The 18,922-nt window shown below is 41.4% G+C and overlaps 1 protein-coding gene across 10 annotated transcripts in view; it reads right to left on the bottom strand.

The window, feature by feature from the left end:
• Window positions 1–1,274: 1,274 nt before the first annotated feature.
• foxp1b (forkhead box P1b) overlaps window positions 1,275–18,922 on the bottom strand; it is a 150,147-nt gene continuing 132,499 nt past the window's right edge. For 9 of the 10 annotated variants that reach the window (XM_067504136.1, XM_067504141.1, XM_067504142.1 and 6 more), the window contains 9 exons: window positions 15,052–15,139; window positions 13,674–13,757; window positions 9,648–9,852; window positions 9,366–9,442; window positions 8,615–8,716; window positions 7,362–7,483; window positions 6,444–6,513; window positions 6,066–6,232; window positions 1,275–3,414 (listed from right to left, as the gene is read on the bottom strand). In XM_067504136.1, coding sequence (XP_067360237.1) covers window positions 3,270–3,414; window positions 6,066–6,232; window positions 6,444–6,513; window positions 7,362–7,483; window positions 8,615–8,716; window positions 9,366–9,442; window positions 9,648–9,852; window positions 13,674–13,757; window positions 15,052–15,139 — 1,060 coding nt within the window. In that variant the 3' untranslated portion in view covers window positions 1,275–3,269. Of the gene's footprint in view, window positions 3,415–6,065; window positions 6,233–6,443; window positions 6,514–6,879; window positions 7,050–7,361; window positions 7,484–8,614; window positions 8,717–9,365; window positions 9,443–9,647; window positions 9,853–13,673; window positions 13,758–15,051; window positions 15,140–18,922 lie in introns of those variants that run through there. The other variant, XR_010914407.1, reaches the window with a different exon arrangement.

Raw genomic sequence — 18,922 nt, 5'->3', positions numbered from 1 at the left:
TTTCTCATAGCTATTTCATAGTTAATACAAAGCAGTGGCAATAAAGCAAACATAACACAAATGTATTTTTGATTGTAAAAAAAAATAAAAAAAAAAAAAAGAGAGAGAGAGAGAGAAAGAGGAAATGACAGGAAAAGACAAAGGCTATACTGACATGTATGTACAACCTAATATTGGAACGCCCTTAAAACAACCCATCAGTACATCAGAGGACAGACTTTGACAGGATGAATGGTGCCATGCACAGCTGGGTGGTATTTCCATGAACAAAAGGCCCAAGGTTTGGATTTGTTTGGCAAAAAAGGATGAAACCTTTAAGATAAACAAGCTATCATTTTTTCTTTTTTTGTATTTTTTTCTTTTCTATAGTATCAGACTACACACGCAACACATACAACTAAGTGCAACTGAGTGAAATGTTTATTTTTTTTTCTCATTTAATTGAATCATTCCCTATAGGTTTGAACTGAGGTATGCGTACTTTTTCTTAACGGTTTTCTCATGCTGTTATCTTTAGTAAAGTCAAGCTACACATGCTGAGAATGTTCTAATCTACCAGCGCTTTCCCTCCTTTTTGAATACCAAACAAACCATCCAGATGACTGGGGGTTTGTGGATGAGCTCGGCCCTGTTCTCACGATCCTAGCCTGGCTGTAACTGACCCATCCCACAGCTGCCTGGATTTTAAATACATCTTCTGGAAACCACAGATTTGCCCTTTTTACTTTTTAGTTAATGAGCAGTGAACTTAAAATAACAATAACAATAACAATAATTGCCATAAAGTACCTTGTACCCAGCTTATTAGTTGACAGGAGTGTTTTTTTAATATAAAAAGTAATAAGTTGACAGAAACTGAACACAATCAAAGTCTTGCCAATCTTAACAAAAACGCTAAAACCCCTAAAAAGTGGCATACAATCATTTCAAAGAATACATATGTTTAAGGAATAAAAGAAGAGAAATAATGAATCATCGTGTGGTCCAGTTGAAGTACAGAATCCATTTCACATTGTTCTTTGCAAAGCCTTTTTTTTTTTTACATTTACCAGTATATTTTTCCTTATCGACTTATCTACAAACGTTTTACTTTGGAAAGCTCCTAAAGAAAAACCTCCCTTATTTCCGCCCACTAGCCCGAATACAAAAAAAAAAAAAAAAAATTCTCTAATTTGGTCATCATGTAGTCAGACTCTCAGCACCTCCCATTCAGATTTGGTCACTGCAAAACATCAGACTGCAGCAGTCTAGACACCCCTTTGGTTTTATAAAAAAAAAAAGAAAAAAAAAAAAAAGAAAGAAAAGAATGAAAAACACCGGTTTGAGGAGCATTTCCCTCCTTTCAGTCCGCCATCGGCTCGATCGCAGCTGCTGAGAGCGTCCAATGGGGGACAGTGGAGGAGATATTTGGCCTTATCTGCTATTGTATGGAACACATAACATTGACTTTGTAGTTTTATCTTTGGTAGTCACAGAACAAGATATATATAACACATCAAAAACTTAAAAAAGCCAAATAAAACACGATAATTGTACTAATAAATAAAAAATGCAGTTGCAGTGGTTGCAGTCATGAAATGTTTAAAATTTCAATCTTTACCAAAAGCTGGAAGTTTTGTTGCTTGTGGATTCCTGCTCAGTTCAATCTTGTTGATAACAGCTGTTGGCTTTTTGGGCGATACTGAACATCGAGGTATCCACATTCCTTAAATGGCATTTACTGTGTGTTTGGGCCCTTTGCGAAGATGGAATGCAGAATGTTTAGTTCTTATTGCAAGTCTTGGGGTTTGTTCCCTCGATGATGAAAGAAAACATTTCATCTCAAACTTGAAACTGGTTGTGTGGGTGGTACAAATAAAAGTACGGGGAATGCACATTTATCTCGGAGCGCTGAATGAAATTACAGTGTGGTAAAGCAAGACACGTTTGATTAACAATGACAGTTGTGTTCAGGAATCACAATTAGTTGGTCTAAATCATTATCTCGACGGTGCACACCTGACATTTTTATTTTATAAAAAAAAAAACAAAAAAAAAAAAACAAAAAAAAGGAGCTTGTAAGTGATCAGAAATTCTGTTGCAGCTCAGCATGCTCTGCTGTGAGGGGCTGTTTTAAAGTATAATTCCATAAAGATAAATCATAACCTGCATGATTTCTCTGTCATTCATTCGCATCTTAAATTAAACTTCATTGATGCGTGGAGAGAGCCTTCATTATGAGTAGTGCATTGCCAATAGACTTCATGAGCAAGGGAGGGGGTGGAGGGTAGAGCGGGGAGAGGGAGGAAGAGGAGGAAGGAGGCCGCGAGGGGTGGGCTACACGTCAGAGTGGTGACTTTTTTTTTTTTTTTTTTTTTGTGGAAGATTGCTGAATAAATGACAGAAAAATACTACTTGGTATATGACATTCAGTTTTGTGTGTATGAGTGTGTGTTTAAAAGAACAACATGAAAGGAAATCATAAACATTCATCATCAAGTGCTGACCACACAGAATCTCCACAGCATGGGCATGAGGTCTGATCAGTTTAAAGAAAAAAAAAAATATTTAAAACGCAACAGCAATAACAGCATGGACAAAGACATTTGTTATTTTATAACCTCCCCCCCAGAAAAAAATGCACCCAAATAAAAACTACTTCCCACCCACCTAAATGGAAACAAACCAATGAGAAGTGTTGAAGGCAGTGACAATGAACAGTCCGCACTCACTCTCTCCATCACACACACACACAAACACACACACAAACACGCACTCGGTGTAAATTAAATGTCAGTCATTCTCTCTCTCTCTTCAGTTTGTGGTCAGATGTGTATGTCCGAGAGAGGGAGATTGGGGGGGGATGGGGAAGAGAGGTAAACCCCACCCCCCCTTTGCATTCAGTCCTGGTTGCACCATCTCCCAAAGTCTGACCACGAACATGTCGCCCACCCCCCTCACCTCGCCTGTACCAAACGAGTCCATCTGACACGAGTGGAAATGGAGTTTTCAATGAAGCTCAAACAGAGAAAGAAATCAGGAGGAAAAAAAAAGCACCCTCCTATGGGGCGTATTGTGTGTTTTCTTATGTGTGTGTTCTTGCTATATGTTGAAATGGCACTAAAAAGTTGACTTGGAGACATTTGTGAGCTGTCATCAGTGGCTGAGACTGCAGTTCAGTGTTTGTTATCTGCGGAGCGTTTCCATCTCCCAGATGACCCAGACTGCCTCGGCCTCTGAGGCTGGGGAGGGGGGATGGGGGTGTATGTGGGAGGGGGGCGGCGCTAGCCTTACAGCATGTCGTCATGGCCCTGGTCGTCGTCGTAATCTCTGTGGTGATCGAAATCCGGACTGTGATTGGCAGTTGTTACCAGGGAGAGGGGCCCTTCGTGGTCTTCGGGGTCCAGTGGTTCCTCCTTAACGCTGATGTGATGCCTGGAGGAAAAAAGAAGAGAGGACAGTTCTTTAACTTCATTCCATCCTTTTTCTTTTATAACCTTTGAACACACACCGTCACAGAATGACACAGACCTGTGCTGATTCTGTTTATAAAGAAGGGAACAGGGGAACAAAAACAAATGTCTGGCTTCAGTGAGGCTGCGAGTAGGAGCCTCGCTGGTGCTGATGATAATTCCAGCTTTCTTTTGAGGTATTCCAATCTCGGCAAAGCTGCGGGCTTTTTATTTTCATGGCAACCGACAACAGGGTATTCACTTAGAATTGATAAATGAGGAAGATTAACAACGTGAGATGAAGAGAGGAGAGAATGGACTCTGCGGAGTGAGTGGGCTGCCGTTGTCAGCCTCCTGGTGGCGGAGGATCAGCGGCGCGCTGTGTGTTCCCCTTCCTGCTCGTTAACATGCACAACCTGCGAGGCGGGTCTCCAGAGGACGACCCCGAGCCGGCTTCTATCATTAATCAACTTCAAGCAAACACAGCAACCAGGCACCGGCATACATGCTTTAAACTCCAGAATTAATGCATATTTTCAACCAAGTGTCAATAAGGGAAGAAAAGCGCTGGCAGGAAAGGCGCGGAGGACAGCGGCAGCGGTGCACTCGGCACAAAACTGTGATAAGAAACAGAGCCCTTATGAGAATAATAACGCTGTCACTTGTAAACAAGGCAAAAACATGAGCCCCCTCCTCCTCCTCAGCTCACAGTCTGGGCAAAAGAGCCACTAAAGAGATGAGATCTGCCAAATTTCTCATTACAGAAACAGAGCAGGAATAAAGCGCAGGGGGGAGAGGAAGGCCTGGCGGTGGCAGAGAGTAGGAGAAAAAAAACCCAAAAAAACATTATGAGCAGCTGCGGGGGACTTGCCGCTCTAACCTGCGGTGCCAGGCTGCTGTAGTGGAGGTAGAGCGGTGTCAGGATAAGGCACTGGGCTCATTTAGTAAAACAACAAGGGACAACGGGCACATTCTTCATTCACCAAAGCCCCCTTTTGATTTATTCACACCGGGATGTCTTGTGTGATTTGCAACTATTGTGATGGTGACGCTCGTATGCTAATTAGCCGATATATTTTGGTGTAAATTTGAAAAAAAAAAAAAAAAAAGGGGAAAAAGTAAAGTCAGCTTTTCTATCAGTTTCACATCAAAGAAACTCCACAAGTGCCGTTGCCTCAGGTCTGACTCTGTGGCTGCAGGGCAGACATGAAATTGTTATTATTATGCTATTGAACTGCATGCTGATTCTACACTTTGCTCATAATTAGCTTTCTCTGGATACCTGATTCTCGTCTGACTGTTTAAGAGAAGCGCTTTGGTTTCTTCATGGTGTTCAAAAGCTGCATCCTGTCAACCAGCAGCACACTGGCACATGTGGAAAACACATGTTGTTACATAGTTAACAGTGATGATGAGCTTGTATTTCAAACAGTGGGAGCCAAAGCATCACGGCAAAGGAAGTTTATGACTTTTTCCCCCGGTGTAAGGAGACTTCCAGCACTGGTGCTACTGTATATAACGTATAATGCTCGATCCAAAGGCAGGAATAAGTCGGTATGTTTTGTTAATAAGAGAATAAAGTTCTTTAAAAGCAAAAGAAAACAGATTTAACTTATTTTGTACTTGCATAATGCTTATAGACATAATTATGGAGAAAGAGTTTGCGAGCTCTATCAGCCTAAAGATAGAAGCAAACGGGCAGAGGGAGAAGCAGGCTGCCCCTAGGCCAGCACACCCATCCTGTCTCTGCCTTTCCTGTTCCACGGCCATGCTCAGAGCTATGTTCATAGTGATTAGGGATGGCACTTTCCTCCATTTGGCCAGGAGCTCATTACTGCACCTTTTTTCAGGCAGAATTTCCCCCAAAGCTCCGATATTTCAGGAGGCCATCCCCGAGTCTATCAGTGGTGCACATTGGTGGTCTGCCCCCACATCTGGAAATGATGCAGCGTGTGCTGTATTATTTTAAGCTTCAAACAACTTAGCAGACACTCTGCCTACAACAAGTGAACGGGGAGCTGCGGTTTTCAGGCCGACCGCAACTTTCCTACATGCGAATCTTGGATGATGTCCTCCAGACTAATTATGCTTTTGTGTTGCTTTGTTCTTTTCAGTGGCTCAAGACGCATTTCTGAACCTAATGTTTCACCGTGTCTGAACCGACGGCTCTGTCACTCTGTGTTCAGCAGCTTTGTAAATGGTGTAACAAATTGGAATGCGGGTTATGGTGGAATTGGGTCAGATAGCAGGACACGTAAAGGTGTGTTTATAAACTTGCTGTTAAAAAAAACAGAGGGGCTCCAGCCTTTTCCTGCCAACCGGTTGGGTGACGGTGGAGGCTATGAAAAGGTGGAGTTTCCTTTTCTGCAGGGAGGCCAGGCACAGCTCTGGCCATGACCTCACAAACCACTCCAATATCTTTTCTCCTCACTTGATTTATCGTATTCTCCATTGTCGTTGTTTCTGTTTGATCTCATGTATCGGGCCATTTTAGTCCATTTCGTGAGCATTGATATCGCTTTCTGTCTAAATCTATTGAGAAATTTACTCTCTCATTGGAGCTGAAAGTCTGTTCCACCTTTCTCTTTTCTTGCACAGGCTGAGGTAGACATACAAAGTGCGTGTGCCACTCACATAGCTGGCAGGGGCGAGCGTCCCGGGCTGCTGTCACTGCCGTTGCTGTTTCCATGGTCCATTGCTCCATTCATCTCCTCGCGGATGGCGTTGGCCAGGGAGTTGAGGGTGGGACTTCCAATGGAAGCAGTAGTGTATAGAGGTATGTTGTTTTCTGCCATCGAAGCCTGAAAAGCAAAGCCCGAAGCATTAAATGTGAAACGGAAGAGAGTTGTCAGCACTTTCTAAGTTGACCATCACTCATTTCATCCCAGAACATTGCCTTGAAAAAAAACTGAGACAGGGTGAGTGTGCATAAAAGACGGAGGCAGCCTTTTACTTTTCACATTTAAAGTTCTACGTGAGGCAGCTAAAGATGAGGTCACATTTTAGTTTTACCTGGAAGGCAGCAGAGAGGGCTGGACCATAGCCCAAGCTGGTCTGAATGTTCTTCACTAAGGCTGGACTTCTGCAAACAGAAAAATTCAATTACAACCACAGACTCATGTCTCACCTAGCAGGCATTCCTCAGCTACAGTATCTTATTTCATAAAAAGAAATCAATGCACTTTGTATAAGAACTAAACACATTTACTGGTGTAGTAATGTGGATATTAAGGCTATAGTTCTAAGATGTTCAATCACTTGACAATACCACACAACTATCTTCAACACTTCACATTTCATAGGAAGAAAGATGATGGAGGCAGATCTAGTGAAAGCATGATTGATGGCGAGCTAAACACAAAAAGCATGATGACAACATGTGGGGGGGGGGGGCATGCAGGTGGGGCTGGGGGCTTCTGGAGTTTGCATGGCAGGCAAAAGTCCTTACTGTACGAGCAGCTTGTCAAAGTTCTCATCACCGGCGTATTTCCGAGGGCGGCCTCGCTGTATGTGGCGACCGCGCTTAAACTCCTCATCATCAACAGTCCAAAAGGACCCACACTCATCCTCTACTCTCACAAAGCACTTATGCAGGGAAAGGTTGGTGCGAATGGCACCCTGGGAAAGCAAACCAGCAGAGGGGTAGGGAGCAGCCAGATGCAGATGCAGTGATGGACAGGACAGACAAAAGGACGGACACATCGACAGACAGACACAGGGGAGGAGGGGAGAGGATCAAAATGAAAATAAGCCATTGTAGGTTATGAGGCATTTGCAAAAGGATTCTGAAAGCATGACAGGCAGGCACGCCAAAGGAAGCAGGGACTTTGGACGTTATGGTACACAGACAATGAGATGGAGCAGCAGCCTCTTCCCCCACAGTCAACGATGAGACAGATGCTAGTCGGGGCTCAAAAAGGCCAAACCTACCCACTGATCTTTTGAGGCCGTCTCTTTTGGAACTCTATTTCGTCGACTGTCCACACAGCCCCTTTTACGTTTTCTACTCGCACAAAACACTTGTGAAGACTAAGATTATGCCGGACTGCATTCTGCAGTTGGTGTAAAGACAAAAAGAGAAAACAGAGGCGGCTATGAGTACAGCAAACATGTCTGCATTAAGAAAAAAAAAAAAAAACTTTTACAGTCACTGGATCAAACCTCATGAAAACGGTAAATAAATGAGAATGCCAGTAAATGGTCCACGAGCTTCAAATGAAAACATGTAAATATTTCTTTGTCTCTATGGTAACAGCTTCATTTTTTTAGTAATATTTCACAAAGCTTTGTTCTACCCTTATCAATCACTAAATATATGAGAAGCTGAAAGTGAAACAGACTGTCTTTGCTGTATGAGAAAATAAACAAATATTACTTATAATTTAAATCCAGATACAAATAATTAGGGCATAAAAGTAGACCTGCATACAGCCACCCTTTGTTATTCCAAGAACTATGCTGCGTGCATGTGTATATATTAAGTGTGTGTGTGTAGGGAGAGAGCTGTGGAATCTCGTGTTTATAACACCAATGTGCCCCTACGGAAGGGCTGTCAGTAAGTGTGGGAGCCGATGGAGGTTGGGGGTGGAGCAGAGTTGTGCTGTTGTGTTTATATGCATATATATGTGTGTGTGTGTGTGTGTGTGTGTGTGTGTGTGTGTTAGGTCTCATCCAGCTGCATGTATCACATCAGCTAAGGCTTAGAAGGAGTTTCAGTGCTTCATCAGTGTCCTTCTTAGTCAAATCTCACTTTCTCTGACAATGATTTCTGTTGTTTTGTGTTAGTGTGTGTGTGTGTGTGTGTGTGTGAAAATAATGTGTTCCCTTCTGAAGTGAGTGTGAGGGGCTCAGCCAGGAGTCACTGGCAGAGCACTGCTATGTTAAACTAATGCCACCCACCACTAGAACATCCTCACGCATTTCAAGGAGACATTTTTTTCTTCTCTCTCTTCCACAGTTTCTACAGGAATGCACATATTCCTCTCTTGGTTTTTCTTCGTGGTTCATATGTTTGTGTAAAGGGTGGGTCATTTGGACAGAATAAGTAAGGTATTGTTTTTTATTTTGCTAAAGGTTCATTTAAAACGGTATTATGCCTGGCTATCATTTAATTCTCCCTAACATAAACACAGGGTCTCTTCCAGGTGCTGGTTGGGAAAAGTCCGGAGGAACAGCAAAATTACCTTCCATGTCGCTGCATTGCGCCTAAAATATGCAAACATTCGTGTGAACCAGTTGTAGATCTCATTTAGTGTTAGCTGCTTTTCTGGAGATTCGAGGATTGCCTGCGTGAGGAATAGTGACAGAAACAAAACATTTAAAATGTTGCTACCTTTAAAAAGTGATCAATAATTTACAGGAGGCATGCAGCTTTGCGTGTTCGTTTGAAAAAAAGAAAAAAAAACCAAAACAGAAAATAGACAAGAAAAGAGGAATTGTCTATGTAAAAGTACTCTGTTTATAGAAGTGTTCTGTACTTTTTATTCAAAACAGCCGATTTGAATATTGTTCTTTTGTGAGTGTAAATGAAGGGCAGCCAAAAACATTTTGCAGGCAGATTACAGGGCAGCAATTACAGCTGGCTCAGATTAATTCCTAAGATCCCAGATTATTGGGGGCGAGCGATAATTGACTGCCCATCTTAAAACAAGTTCATCCCTACTGTTGTGTGAAATGAATTTGGTAATAATCGCAGGCAGTGAAATGTTTAATCAAATGTAATCGTCATATGTGGCAGATTTTTTAATCTCACACACATTCTTGCCCTTAATTGAAGATGGTTAATTTGCTCCTGTGTCTAGAACAGAGAAATAAGTTCAATAAAAGTAGTTTGTGACCTTCTAAATAGCTGAAAGTACACGTGCTGTATTTCTGCACGCTGGAGGAGCCTATTTGCTAAATCAGGTAGGTTAAAAGCTCAAGCGGACTTCTTACCTGTCTTATTAGTGAGGCGTACGTGAATGGCGGTCTAACATCTGCATTCATGTAAAACTCTTTGTTCTGATTGATATCTGTACACAGGGAACAAACACTGTCTTAATGTGGAATAAAAGAATCAGTAATGTATAACACTAATTATGCATGATAACATGGCAGTGTGTGTACATACAGACACATACAAGCAGTCTGGTAGTGTGGTTATGAAGCAGGGCAGATGAGTGTGCTGCTCTTTGCATTTAGTTGTGCGTATTTCTAGGTGTGTACACGCTGCAGTACCTGGAGAGACGGGGATGTTGTACTTTTCCGCGTAGCGCCGTCGCATGGGGCCCACGCCGTGTATGGTGCTGGCTGTGATGACGGAGTGGGTCTGGGATAGGGGTGTGAGGGGTGCTGAGGGTGTGGTGGGGGTCTGGGGCAGGCTCAGAGGAGGTGAGGCCTCAGGGGCTGACTTGGACAGTGTGACGTTGGACACCAGGTTTAGCTGAGGAAAAGACACCAAACAAAGAGAAAAACACAGATAGACAGGAGCTCGGTTAGTCTAATTACCAGACACCTCATTGACTATGCATATCTGCCCTCTAATTGCAGGCGGGCCCTGAGATGATCCACGAATGTTCCCTAAATGTTTGGAAAACAACCCTCGAGCCCACTCCTCCAAACTCCACCTCCTCAATTCTTCACACTGTGCTCTCTCCTCCCTCTTTCGGTCTCGCTGTCGTGTCAGGCCCGTTCCCAGCTTTCTGTTTCACCGCCTTTGTTTAATCTTTTGTCCCTCTTGGACACCCCCCAACCCCCCACCTCAGCTCATCCTTCCATTGTGGCTCTGCAACACGGAAACCAGTAAGGGTTGAATAAGGAAGGGAAGATGGGCGGCTCGAGCAGCTCTGAAAAATGACAGTGTGGTTCTCACCTACCGCTGAGCAGCCCTGCTAATAAGGCAGCCAGAGGAAGAAGCCAATCTGGGCTAATTACAAGCTGAAATTGTATTGTGAAGACTCTAATTAGGAGCTGCTTATGGAGGTGATCTGATGATTAAGTACTGTATCTGAGTGACCTCCATCACCAGGGCCACAGTGGCCACAGTATAGATCCCCTCATAGTATGTTCATGCACAGCCTTACGTAGACAATGTTTGATTTTATAACTGAGGGCCTGTGTGTGAGAATGGGTTGGGAGGACCAAGGAGAAGGAGGCAGTTAAGTAATAATGGCTACAAGGTAAACTAATTATAGCAAGTCCTCAAAAGGTATAGAATGACTTCCAGCAGCTGTGGCTTCTCCAAGCCAAGTGCCAAGTCTCCGTAGTAGAGCAGCAGTCAAGTGGAACAGTCTAGCCTGACCTCCTGCTCCAGCTATTAATTGGCAGGAAAACTAATGACACACATATATATTCCCACAAAATTGTTCTAATTGCGAATTTGCCGAAGGAGGCCAGTTTCCAAATTAAACATGACTTTGAGATTGTGAGAAAAAGAAAGAGGAAAAAAATACAGAGCAAGAGACGGGGCGGACAGTGTGATTGGGACAAGTTTTATCTCTGATTACGAGAGAACAGATGTCTAATATCTGCTGATAATGGAAGGGAGGTGAGTCTGGTTTTTAACAACTGCATCTATTAAAAAAACAAAACAAAAAAAACAACAAAAACATTTCCTAATAATTAGCCTTCACATTTCCCTAAAATATGTTACACTTGTGTTTTATGTTTCTCCCTTTTTAACAGACACATTTTTGAGTCCACACAATGTGTATTTAGGCTTTGGATACTAAACTCTGCCTAAAAGTCTGCCCAAATAATTACGATTACTGTGGGGATGCACAAACGTGGACTACATCCTCACGAACAGTAGCAGAATACGTGTTATTCTAAATCTTGAGCAAAATAAATCACACTTGGGTTTGCGTGTTTCTGACACAATGCTATCAACAGAACGGGGGCTGCAGTGTTGACTTCTCTTCCTTTGGATTAGCAGGCTTTGTTTCATGTTTCATCCATATTCCCTGGCTATAAACACAGAGAGGCTTCAACAATAGGCCAGACAGGCTGGTAATAGCCTTGCCTTTGTTTGCCTCACCATTTGGGCTCACTCCAGTGCGTAGACAAAATGAGACTTCAGACTGAAATTAATTAAATGGTAATTGGTGATCTAATTATACTGGCTTTGACTCTGCAAGCTGCTAAAGAAAATAAACAAAAAGTCCCTCCTTAATTATGTATGGCGTAAAAGGTCAGATTTCTGACAAGAATGCTTAGTGACACCGGGTGCAGACACCCACCCACACACATGCAGAGGCAAATACAAACACACATACACACACGCGCGCGCGCTCACAAGCACCCAATGCTAATGTGGCACATTTTGTTTTGATCTCCCTTGCACCTTGGAAGAATAAAATGAATCCTATTCATTTGACGCTGTGCATGCACAGTATCACTTTGTTTGTCTTTAATTATGACTAAATGTAAACCAGCAAATTCATCTGAGCTGCTTTGCTATGACAGTTGGCTACTTACACATGCCTTTATTATACGCAACAGCACAAAACAGCAGAAAGGGAGAACTATCAATTACTACAAGAACACAATTCTCTCTTTGGAGTGGCTCTATCTTCAGCCAGCTCTGAGAATACTCACTCTCCATCTACTCAGAAGTAGTCTGATACTTAGTACATAGTACCTCTGATGCTGCAATCTCCCTAAAGCTTCAGTGAAGCCATGGGCCCTGACCTGTGTAAGTCCAGCACTCAGCCAGCCAAAGCCAGACATATTTATCATAGCATTTCATAGCAGATTGCAGCAGGCAAAGCGACACTGGAGAACGGGAGTCTATTTATTTGAATAAAAAGCTCTGCTTGCCCCCTTGAGATTGTTAATGCTGAGCTCTGACACAGGCATTCTCACAGGCCCCAGGGAGACAGGAGAGGTAGTGAACTCAAGATGCTATCTGCTGCCTCTACCACTTTTCATATACAAATGTCTCTGTGTCAGAGCCCTCGTTTTGCACTCTAATCTACACAATCAGTGTGTGTGTGTGTGTGACACAGGCACAGCTTTAAACAGACAGCCCATTGTCGTTCAACATCTCCAGGCGCTTTATGTTGACTGGCTGCGCTTTGTGGAGCGCACATACAGGCTGTGAACATCAATAGCCAACTCTCTGACTGTAAATAAATAATCCAAGCCGCACAGCGCGTTCAGAGACAGGACTCATGCATGTATATTGCGCATCTGTGTGTAGATTCACGCCCTGAGTTAAAATGATCTTTACACACTTGGCTCTCTGAATTAACTGTCACGGAGACTGAAATATGGTGCTGAGGCCCTTTCTTAAACATGACAAAATAGTGCAGACACTCAAACGCCATATGTTAAACCCTTGCCAATATAGGGGATAAGGCATTAGTCTTGTTGGCATATATTAAGAGTGATTAGCATGATGTTTAGAATGTGTCAACAACATAATGAACTTACCTTCTGTTACATCTATTCAAAATCTCTGTTGTTCATCTGTAGCTAATTTTGCTCACTAGAAAAGCGGCTTATTTATTACAGAAAGTAAGACTTGATTTTTTTGAATGACCTTTGTTCAGAACTTTTAGAACCGTTTCAATTTAAATAACACAAGCAGAGATTTATTTTTTTTACTGTAATTCACCTAAGATTAGAATCTGTTTAGCTCTAAGTTTACTAATTACTTTGAGAGGATTGTTGAGGGTATCTACTGACTACGTTTTTGACCTAACGGTGGGTTTAAATGTCCACAAGAAAACATACGTTATACTACCACCTATATTTTTATATGTACTTCATCAGCTGGCGGAGATAGTTTTTGGAATTCGGAGAGCAACACTTTTAATTTATCAATAGGTATGATAATAAGCCTAATTTTGCTTTGATTTTTTTCATTTTAGCATTGTTTCTTTAAATGTATTCAAATAAATATGTTTGGTGTCATCTGGCAGGGAAGAACTTTGCTTCAAAAAACACTAAAATATCTTTTATCATTTCATTTTCCAGTGTTTTCTCATCTTTCCCCTCTGCCCAAACAGGCAGCAGCTCTCTGAAACCGAGATGGGGGCTGTTACAGAGTGTGCATCCAGTTCATCACAGACACCAAATTGAATCTCGGATGTCAGCAGATGTGGTCCAAACATTATTTACTGCCTCCCTCAAGAGAACAGCTGTTTTTATTTAGCAGATAAATAAGAAGATGGAGGAAGGGATTAATGAATACATGTGTGCCAATTAAGACAAACAAAAGGATGGGGGAAGGGACGAGAAAGAGAGATGTATGCTGCTCACCGGCTGTGGGGTGGCTTTGGGCTCTGTGGACTTGACGTGAAGGTGTGTCATCATCGCTTGCAGACGCTCTTTGTCTTTCGCTAGCTGTAATGAAGAAAGAGAGCACATGAAATTTTTATGAAAAGAAAAAACTATTTCTGTACTCTTATTAATTTCATACATGTCTTTGCAGTAAAGGAATCTTTGACAATTCTTTTTTTCTTTTTTTGGTCTTGGGACCCTTTTAATTATTTGTTTTCAAAATGCTTTCAAAATTCTGCTCTACATACAATCTGTCTCCAGTTCAAGTTTAAAATATACAGCGTCTTATTGCCAATAATAAGCCCAGGTCCTTTCTACCTGTCTAAAACTCAGCGCTGTCTTAGCTGCCAGCTTAAATTATGGTGATAGGCTGCATGCAGAGGAAGTCTGTGACTAATAATCCTTCACTTCATCTCTCTGGATAATACACCACCAGAGCAGAAATAACAGGACGTTGGTACAGTGTAATGCTTGAGAAACTGAGTTCTCATTGTTAAATGTTAATATTCTGTAAACCACAAGTGTTTTACAGCCATTACCAGTAATTTTTCGGTGGACTACATGGCTAACATTTAAAGTACAAGTGATTGTATAAAATCTGTAATACATTACATCTAATCCTTGCTGTTATTAGCTTTGCAGCTGTAGCAGCCACTAATTCATTCAAATACGGTATAATTGAATAGGTAAATTGTTCCCTGTTATAATAATAAATAAATCCAACCTTACATTAGCAGACTGGTCATGTTCACCATTTAACCGACCATTGTCTCACATTCACAAACACACATACACACATGGTATGACTCAGTGGACATTACAGAGCTCCTAATGGAGGGACAGTGAACTATGTCTTTTTGCACAAGGGCATTCTTAATGCATACATCCATATTTTTCTTTCTCACTGGAAAAAAGACACTTCTGTTAGGACATTAAAAGCACTGATTACTGCATCAACAGTTTTCTGCAGTGGCCTACATTGTTTCTTTAACTCACTCGCATTGAGAGGCTGTCTGCACTATGCCGCCGAGTCATTTCCAGTGTTTTATTGTTGGTGCCAAACAGTTAAAAATCATAAATAACTTTAAAACCCAATAAAATTCAAAATGTAATTATCTCCACTACTTAGCCCTGGGGCCTTCATATATCTTTTTCTGGCTGTCATGCATACATAACACATTTTTTAATGAGTGGTTACTTGCAAATGTACAAAATTATTTTATTCTGCTGCCACCTCCCCCCGAGTGACCCCATGCCTGATATGAGACGGACAGGGAGGGGTTCGGCAGACACAGAGGAAGTGTCAGGAGAAGAAGACACATAAATATTTGGGCCAAAACAAATGCTGACACAATACCTGCAGCTCCAGCTGTTGTACGACCTGCATTTGCACCCGACACTGGGCCGTGCTCCTGTCATCCAGGGCGTGCTCATTGTTAAGATGCCTGGAAAACAGAAAACAGAACACATAAAAAACTTATGTCAGTTTTGAATTTTGCCTGCTGTAACCTTTTAGAAGCAAGTCATAAGTCTTGTGATGTTTCGTTTAATGATGCAATCAGGTAATGAGCGAACAATACACATACATGTGTGGTGTCATTTAGATAAAAACGAGTAGGATTAAACAGAAAACCCTACAGCACATTAAAAGATCACATGTACGATGTCTGCAGAAGCAAAAGAAATGTTTCTTTTAACATACAAGAATGACACTCAATATTTCATGGCAGTCATGCTTGCTTCAGCTTTAGCTGACAGATAAGAGAAATGATTGAAGAAGTTCAGGTTGGACTCCTTTGTTAAATTATGCACCAGTGCCCTAATGCCATTTTTTTTCTTTTTGCCCGGATGAATTTGGCCCCCCCACCTTTTTTTGGGGTATGTTTCTGTTTTGTTTCAATTTTTCTGTTCTTTTTTTGTCAGTAAAATTAAGAGAACTCGAACAAAGCCAGACCTAATGGTTAGGACAACGGGACAAGGAGAAGGGATCTGTCACAAACTTGAATTATGTATATAATTATGCCTGATTATTTTATGGAGGAAAGATGTTCTCTTTTCCTGTAAGTTTATAACTAATCTAAATAAGTAGCTTGCCGGGCAGCGATTTATATAAAATGGTGGAGATAAGGTCCACGAGTGAAGGAAATATGATTTGAGGAATTTTATCAGCCTCTGCATGAATTACTGTTTGAAAATGCTTATGCAGGGGCATTTCATTAATCATTTAATCATAATCCGAGCAGGATGTTTGAACTGATTTCACAAATACCCTTTCATTTCACTACTTCATTATGCTCGCTAATGGATCCAATATATTATATATATCATAAATTATATCACATCTTCGGTGACCATGTAGGTCACTGTCACCAGGCATGTCTGTGTGTGCACAGTGGCGCCGACAGAAGGGAGAGAGGTGTGTAACATGCCTGCCTTTTCAAATGCACTTCCTCTTTTCACTGCAAATCAAAAATTCTCTGAGTCAACCTGCGAAGGCACGGTGCCAGCGCTGATGTGGCGATAGCCCAATAAATCTGGTGCCCAAAACATATTTGTGTATTAAACACCACAATTGCATTTTGGAAAACAGACACACATCAAAGTAAGGAAAACGAATAGTGCTCTGTTTGAAATGTGAAGGCTTCTGTGCCGCTGCCGCATTTTCAACCTTGAGGTGAACGATTTAAATCTCTATAGGAAACGTGGTCTCCCTCCTCACCTCCGGCTCTTCCTTTTGTGTTTTGATAATACATTTTTCAAAATGACTGCGATGTACATTCAACACTTGAAGCTAATTATTGTGGCGAGAAAGAAATTAAAAAGGCATATTTAAAGAAAAGCGCAGGAAATAAGCCCTTTGCAGAAATCAATTCGGACTACTATAAGCTTTCCATTTGTTTGAGTCAAATAAATGGCCCTTTAATTAAGTAGGTTGGAAAATGAAACTGGTAAACATTTCAGGACATCTCACTAAATTTCAAAGAAGAAAATAATAGGTAAAGACATTTCAACTTCAATTAAACTGGCACAGACTGAATTTTCAATGAAGGGTGGCCTACGTGAGCAGCTTTGGAATTTCTGTGTTCATAGGAGACATGTGCCTTGCTTCTTTTCATCCTTTGTTACATTCCACTTTATTTCTTCTAATGACATGGAGAGTCACAGTGCATAATTAATAGGAAATGAAATATTCAAATGGCCCTAATGCAGCCTTGAGAGAAGTGTCTGGACATGGGAGCAGGGGATACAGGGAATTGACATAGAGGGAGACTATGAACGTTGGCATGTGTCACTTTCTGGACTTCAAATAAAGCCTCTTTTAAAAGCTCTGTGGCAGGATGAAGACCCCGAACGTAAATTCCCACAATAAAACAAGTTAAATAGATGTTTCTGTAACAGTTGGATTTTTACATATCAGTTAGTTTGCCAGCAATTTTTTTCCCGTTACAATTTCTAATTAAATAGACTGGACCCAGAGCTTAAGGCTGTCTCTGAGGAAGGTTTATCTTCTTGACTCCTGGGTGGAATTTAAATTAAATGCACACATTGTAAAGTAGTATTTACATTTAAAATGCATTGACTTTTTTTTTCTCCATTTATTTTTGATGTTAAAAAATTACTTTTACTCTTATTATGGATCCCTGTATTTTAGCTTTACTACAAATTTGATTTCATATTGTTTGAAATTATTTTAGGCCCGCTTTACTTATAAGGATGCTTCACTCAGCAAAGCAATTAGCACGTCGTGTGAGGTGGTATTTTGTGGTCTCAGCAGAGAGACAGTGCAGCACTAGAGGGCACTGCAGTGTTTCGCTGACTCTGACCTCTGACTGGACACTGACGTGAAGGGTCTTGACCCCCATAAAAACACCAGGCTCCGTTAGGAACCCAAGCCCACCCTCCTGTGTGCTGAACCCAAAAACAGGAACAGGGATTTGCTGCTTTGTATTTATCAAGATAGTGTTTGTAGGTATGTAATGTTTTCTTTAAAAGACAGAATAAATACACACACAGTTTAAAACAACATTTGAGTCCTGTGTTAGTTGTTACTGTTGGCATGTGGAGCTGAAATCTGGTTAACGTTAGAGTCCTCCTCACCTTTCTCTTTGGTATACTGTACACTGTGTTCTGCTGACTACACACTCACAGACATATTCACACACACATTCGTGCGTACACACACGCACACACACACACTTCACTTCATCTTTTCAAAATTAACTTAGGAGACTTTTGTAAGAGCATTATGAAGTGTGATGTACTCTTTGTTTTTATTTTTGATTCTTTTTAGAGGCCTGCAGTATCAGTTGCTGGCTTCATGTGGAAGTGCTTAAGGGTTTCAGAGTTAACACCTTGGTGAGCTGCTCACACTCTCGCCTGCTGTTAAACAAAGGCAGCTTTGTGGAGACTCTCCCCAAATGTTTTCTTAACATGTTCCAAGAGGTTGGAGCAGGCAACTAAAGTAAACAAGATGTTGCCATGATAAAAACACTTGTAAAAACATAGCAGAGTGCACTTAGAGACTTTTTGAGGCAGAGCTCTACCGGCACACTGAATTTAATTCCCCTCTCTTCTATAAACAAAGGGTGAGGCAATGTCAGAATACAATAAATAATGATGGATTTAAGGGGCACTCCCATAGCTGAAACATGTGAACCTATGTATAAAAGTGTGTGTGTGTCACATGGGGTTTAATAACTCAGAATCACAGGATGTTTATCAAATCAAAATAAAAATATGTAACTGCCTCTCTTTCATCCTGTACTGAAGGCGTACTGTACAACTGAGCTAGATACGCTATTTAAAGGGAAAGTTTGCTCACAGAAGACTTATGTAAACGATCAAAAGAGGGTTCTAAGTGTTCGAAAAAGACATTCGGAACTTTACCCACTCTGTGAAGCAGCCCTCTGAAACACCTTTCTTTCCTGCATCTGCGAGGAAACTACTTGTTCGCAGATTGCTTGTTTCAGGATAATGGAATTGTGTCATATCTTGTTTAAAGTGCAACTAATCCAGGGTGACAGTGAGCCATTGATCTGCTGCCACAACGCAGATGTTTTCCTGCTCTGCGTCACCATGGCTCTGCTGTGTGTTGGATTACCTAGAGCGCACTGCACACAAGCTTGATTAGTAAACTAGGAATCTGACTCAGACAAGGAATCATGGTGCAAAACAAAAGGCCACTGTCAGAGTTAACGTGTTACATTTTTCACATTCAAAAGATGCTA

This window comes from Channa argus, chromosome 5 (assembly GCF_033026475.1).
Source record: "Channa argus isolate prfri chromosome 5, Channa argus male v1.0, whole genome shotgun sequence".
Taxonomy (NCBI): domain Eukaryota; kingdom Metazoa; phylum Chordata; class Actinopteri; order Anabantiformes; family Channidae; genus Channa; species Channa argus.
This window is presented reverse-complemented; position numbering and strand designations above follow the sequence as displayed.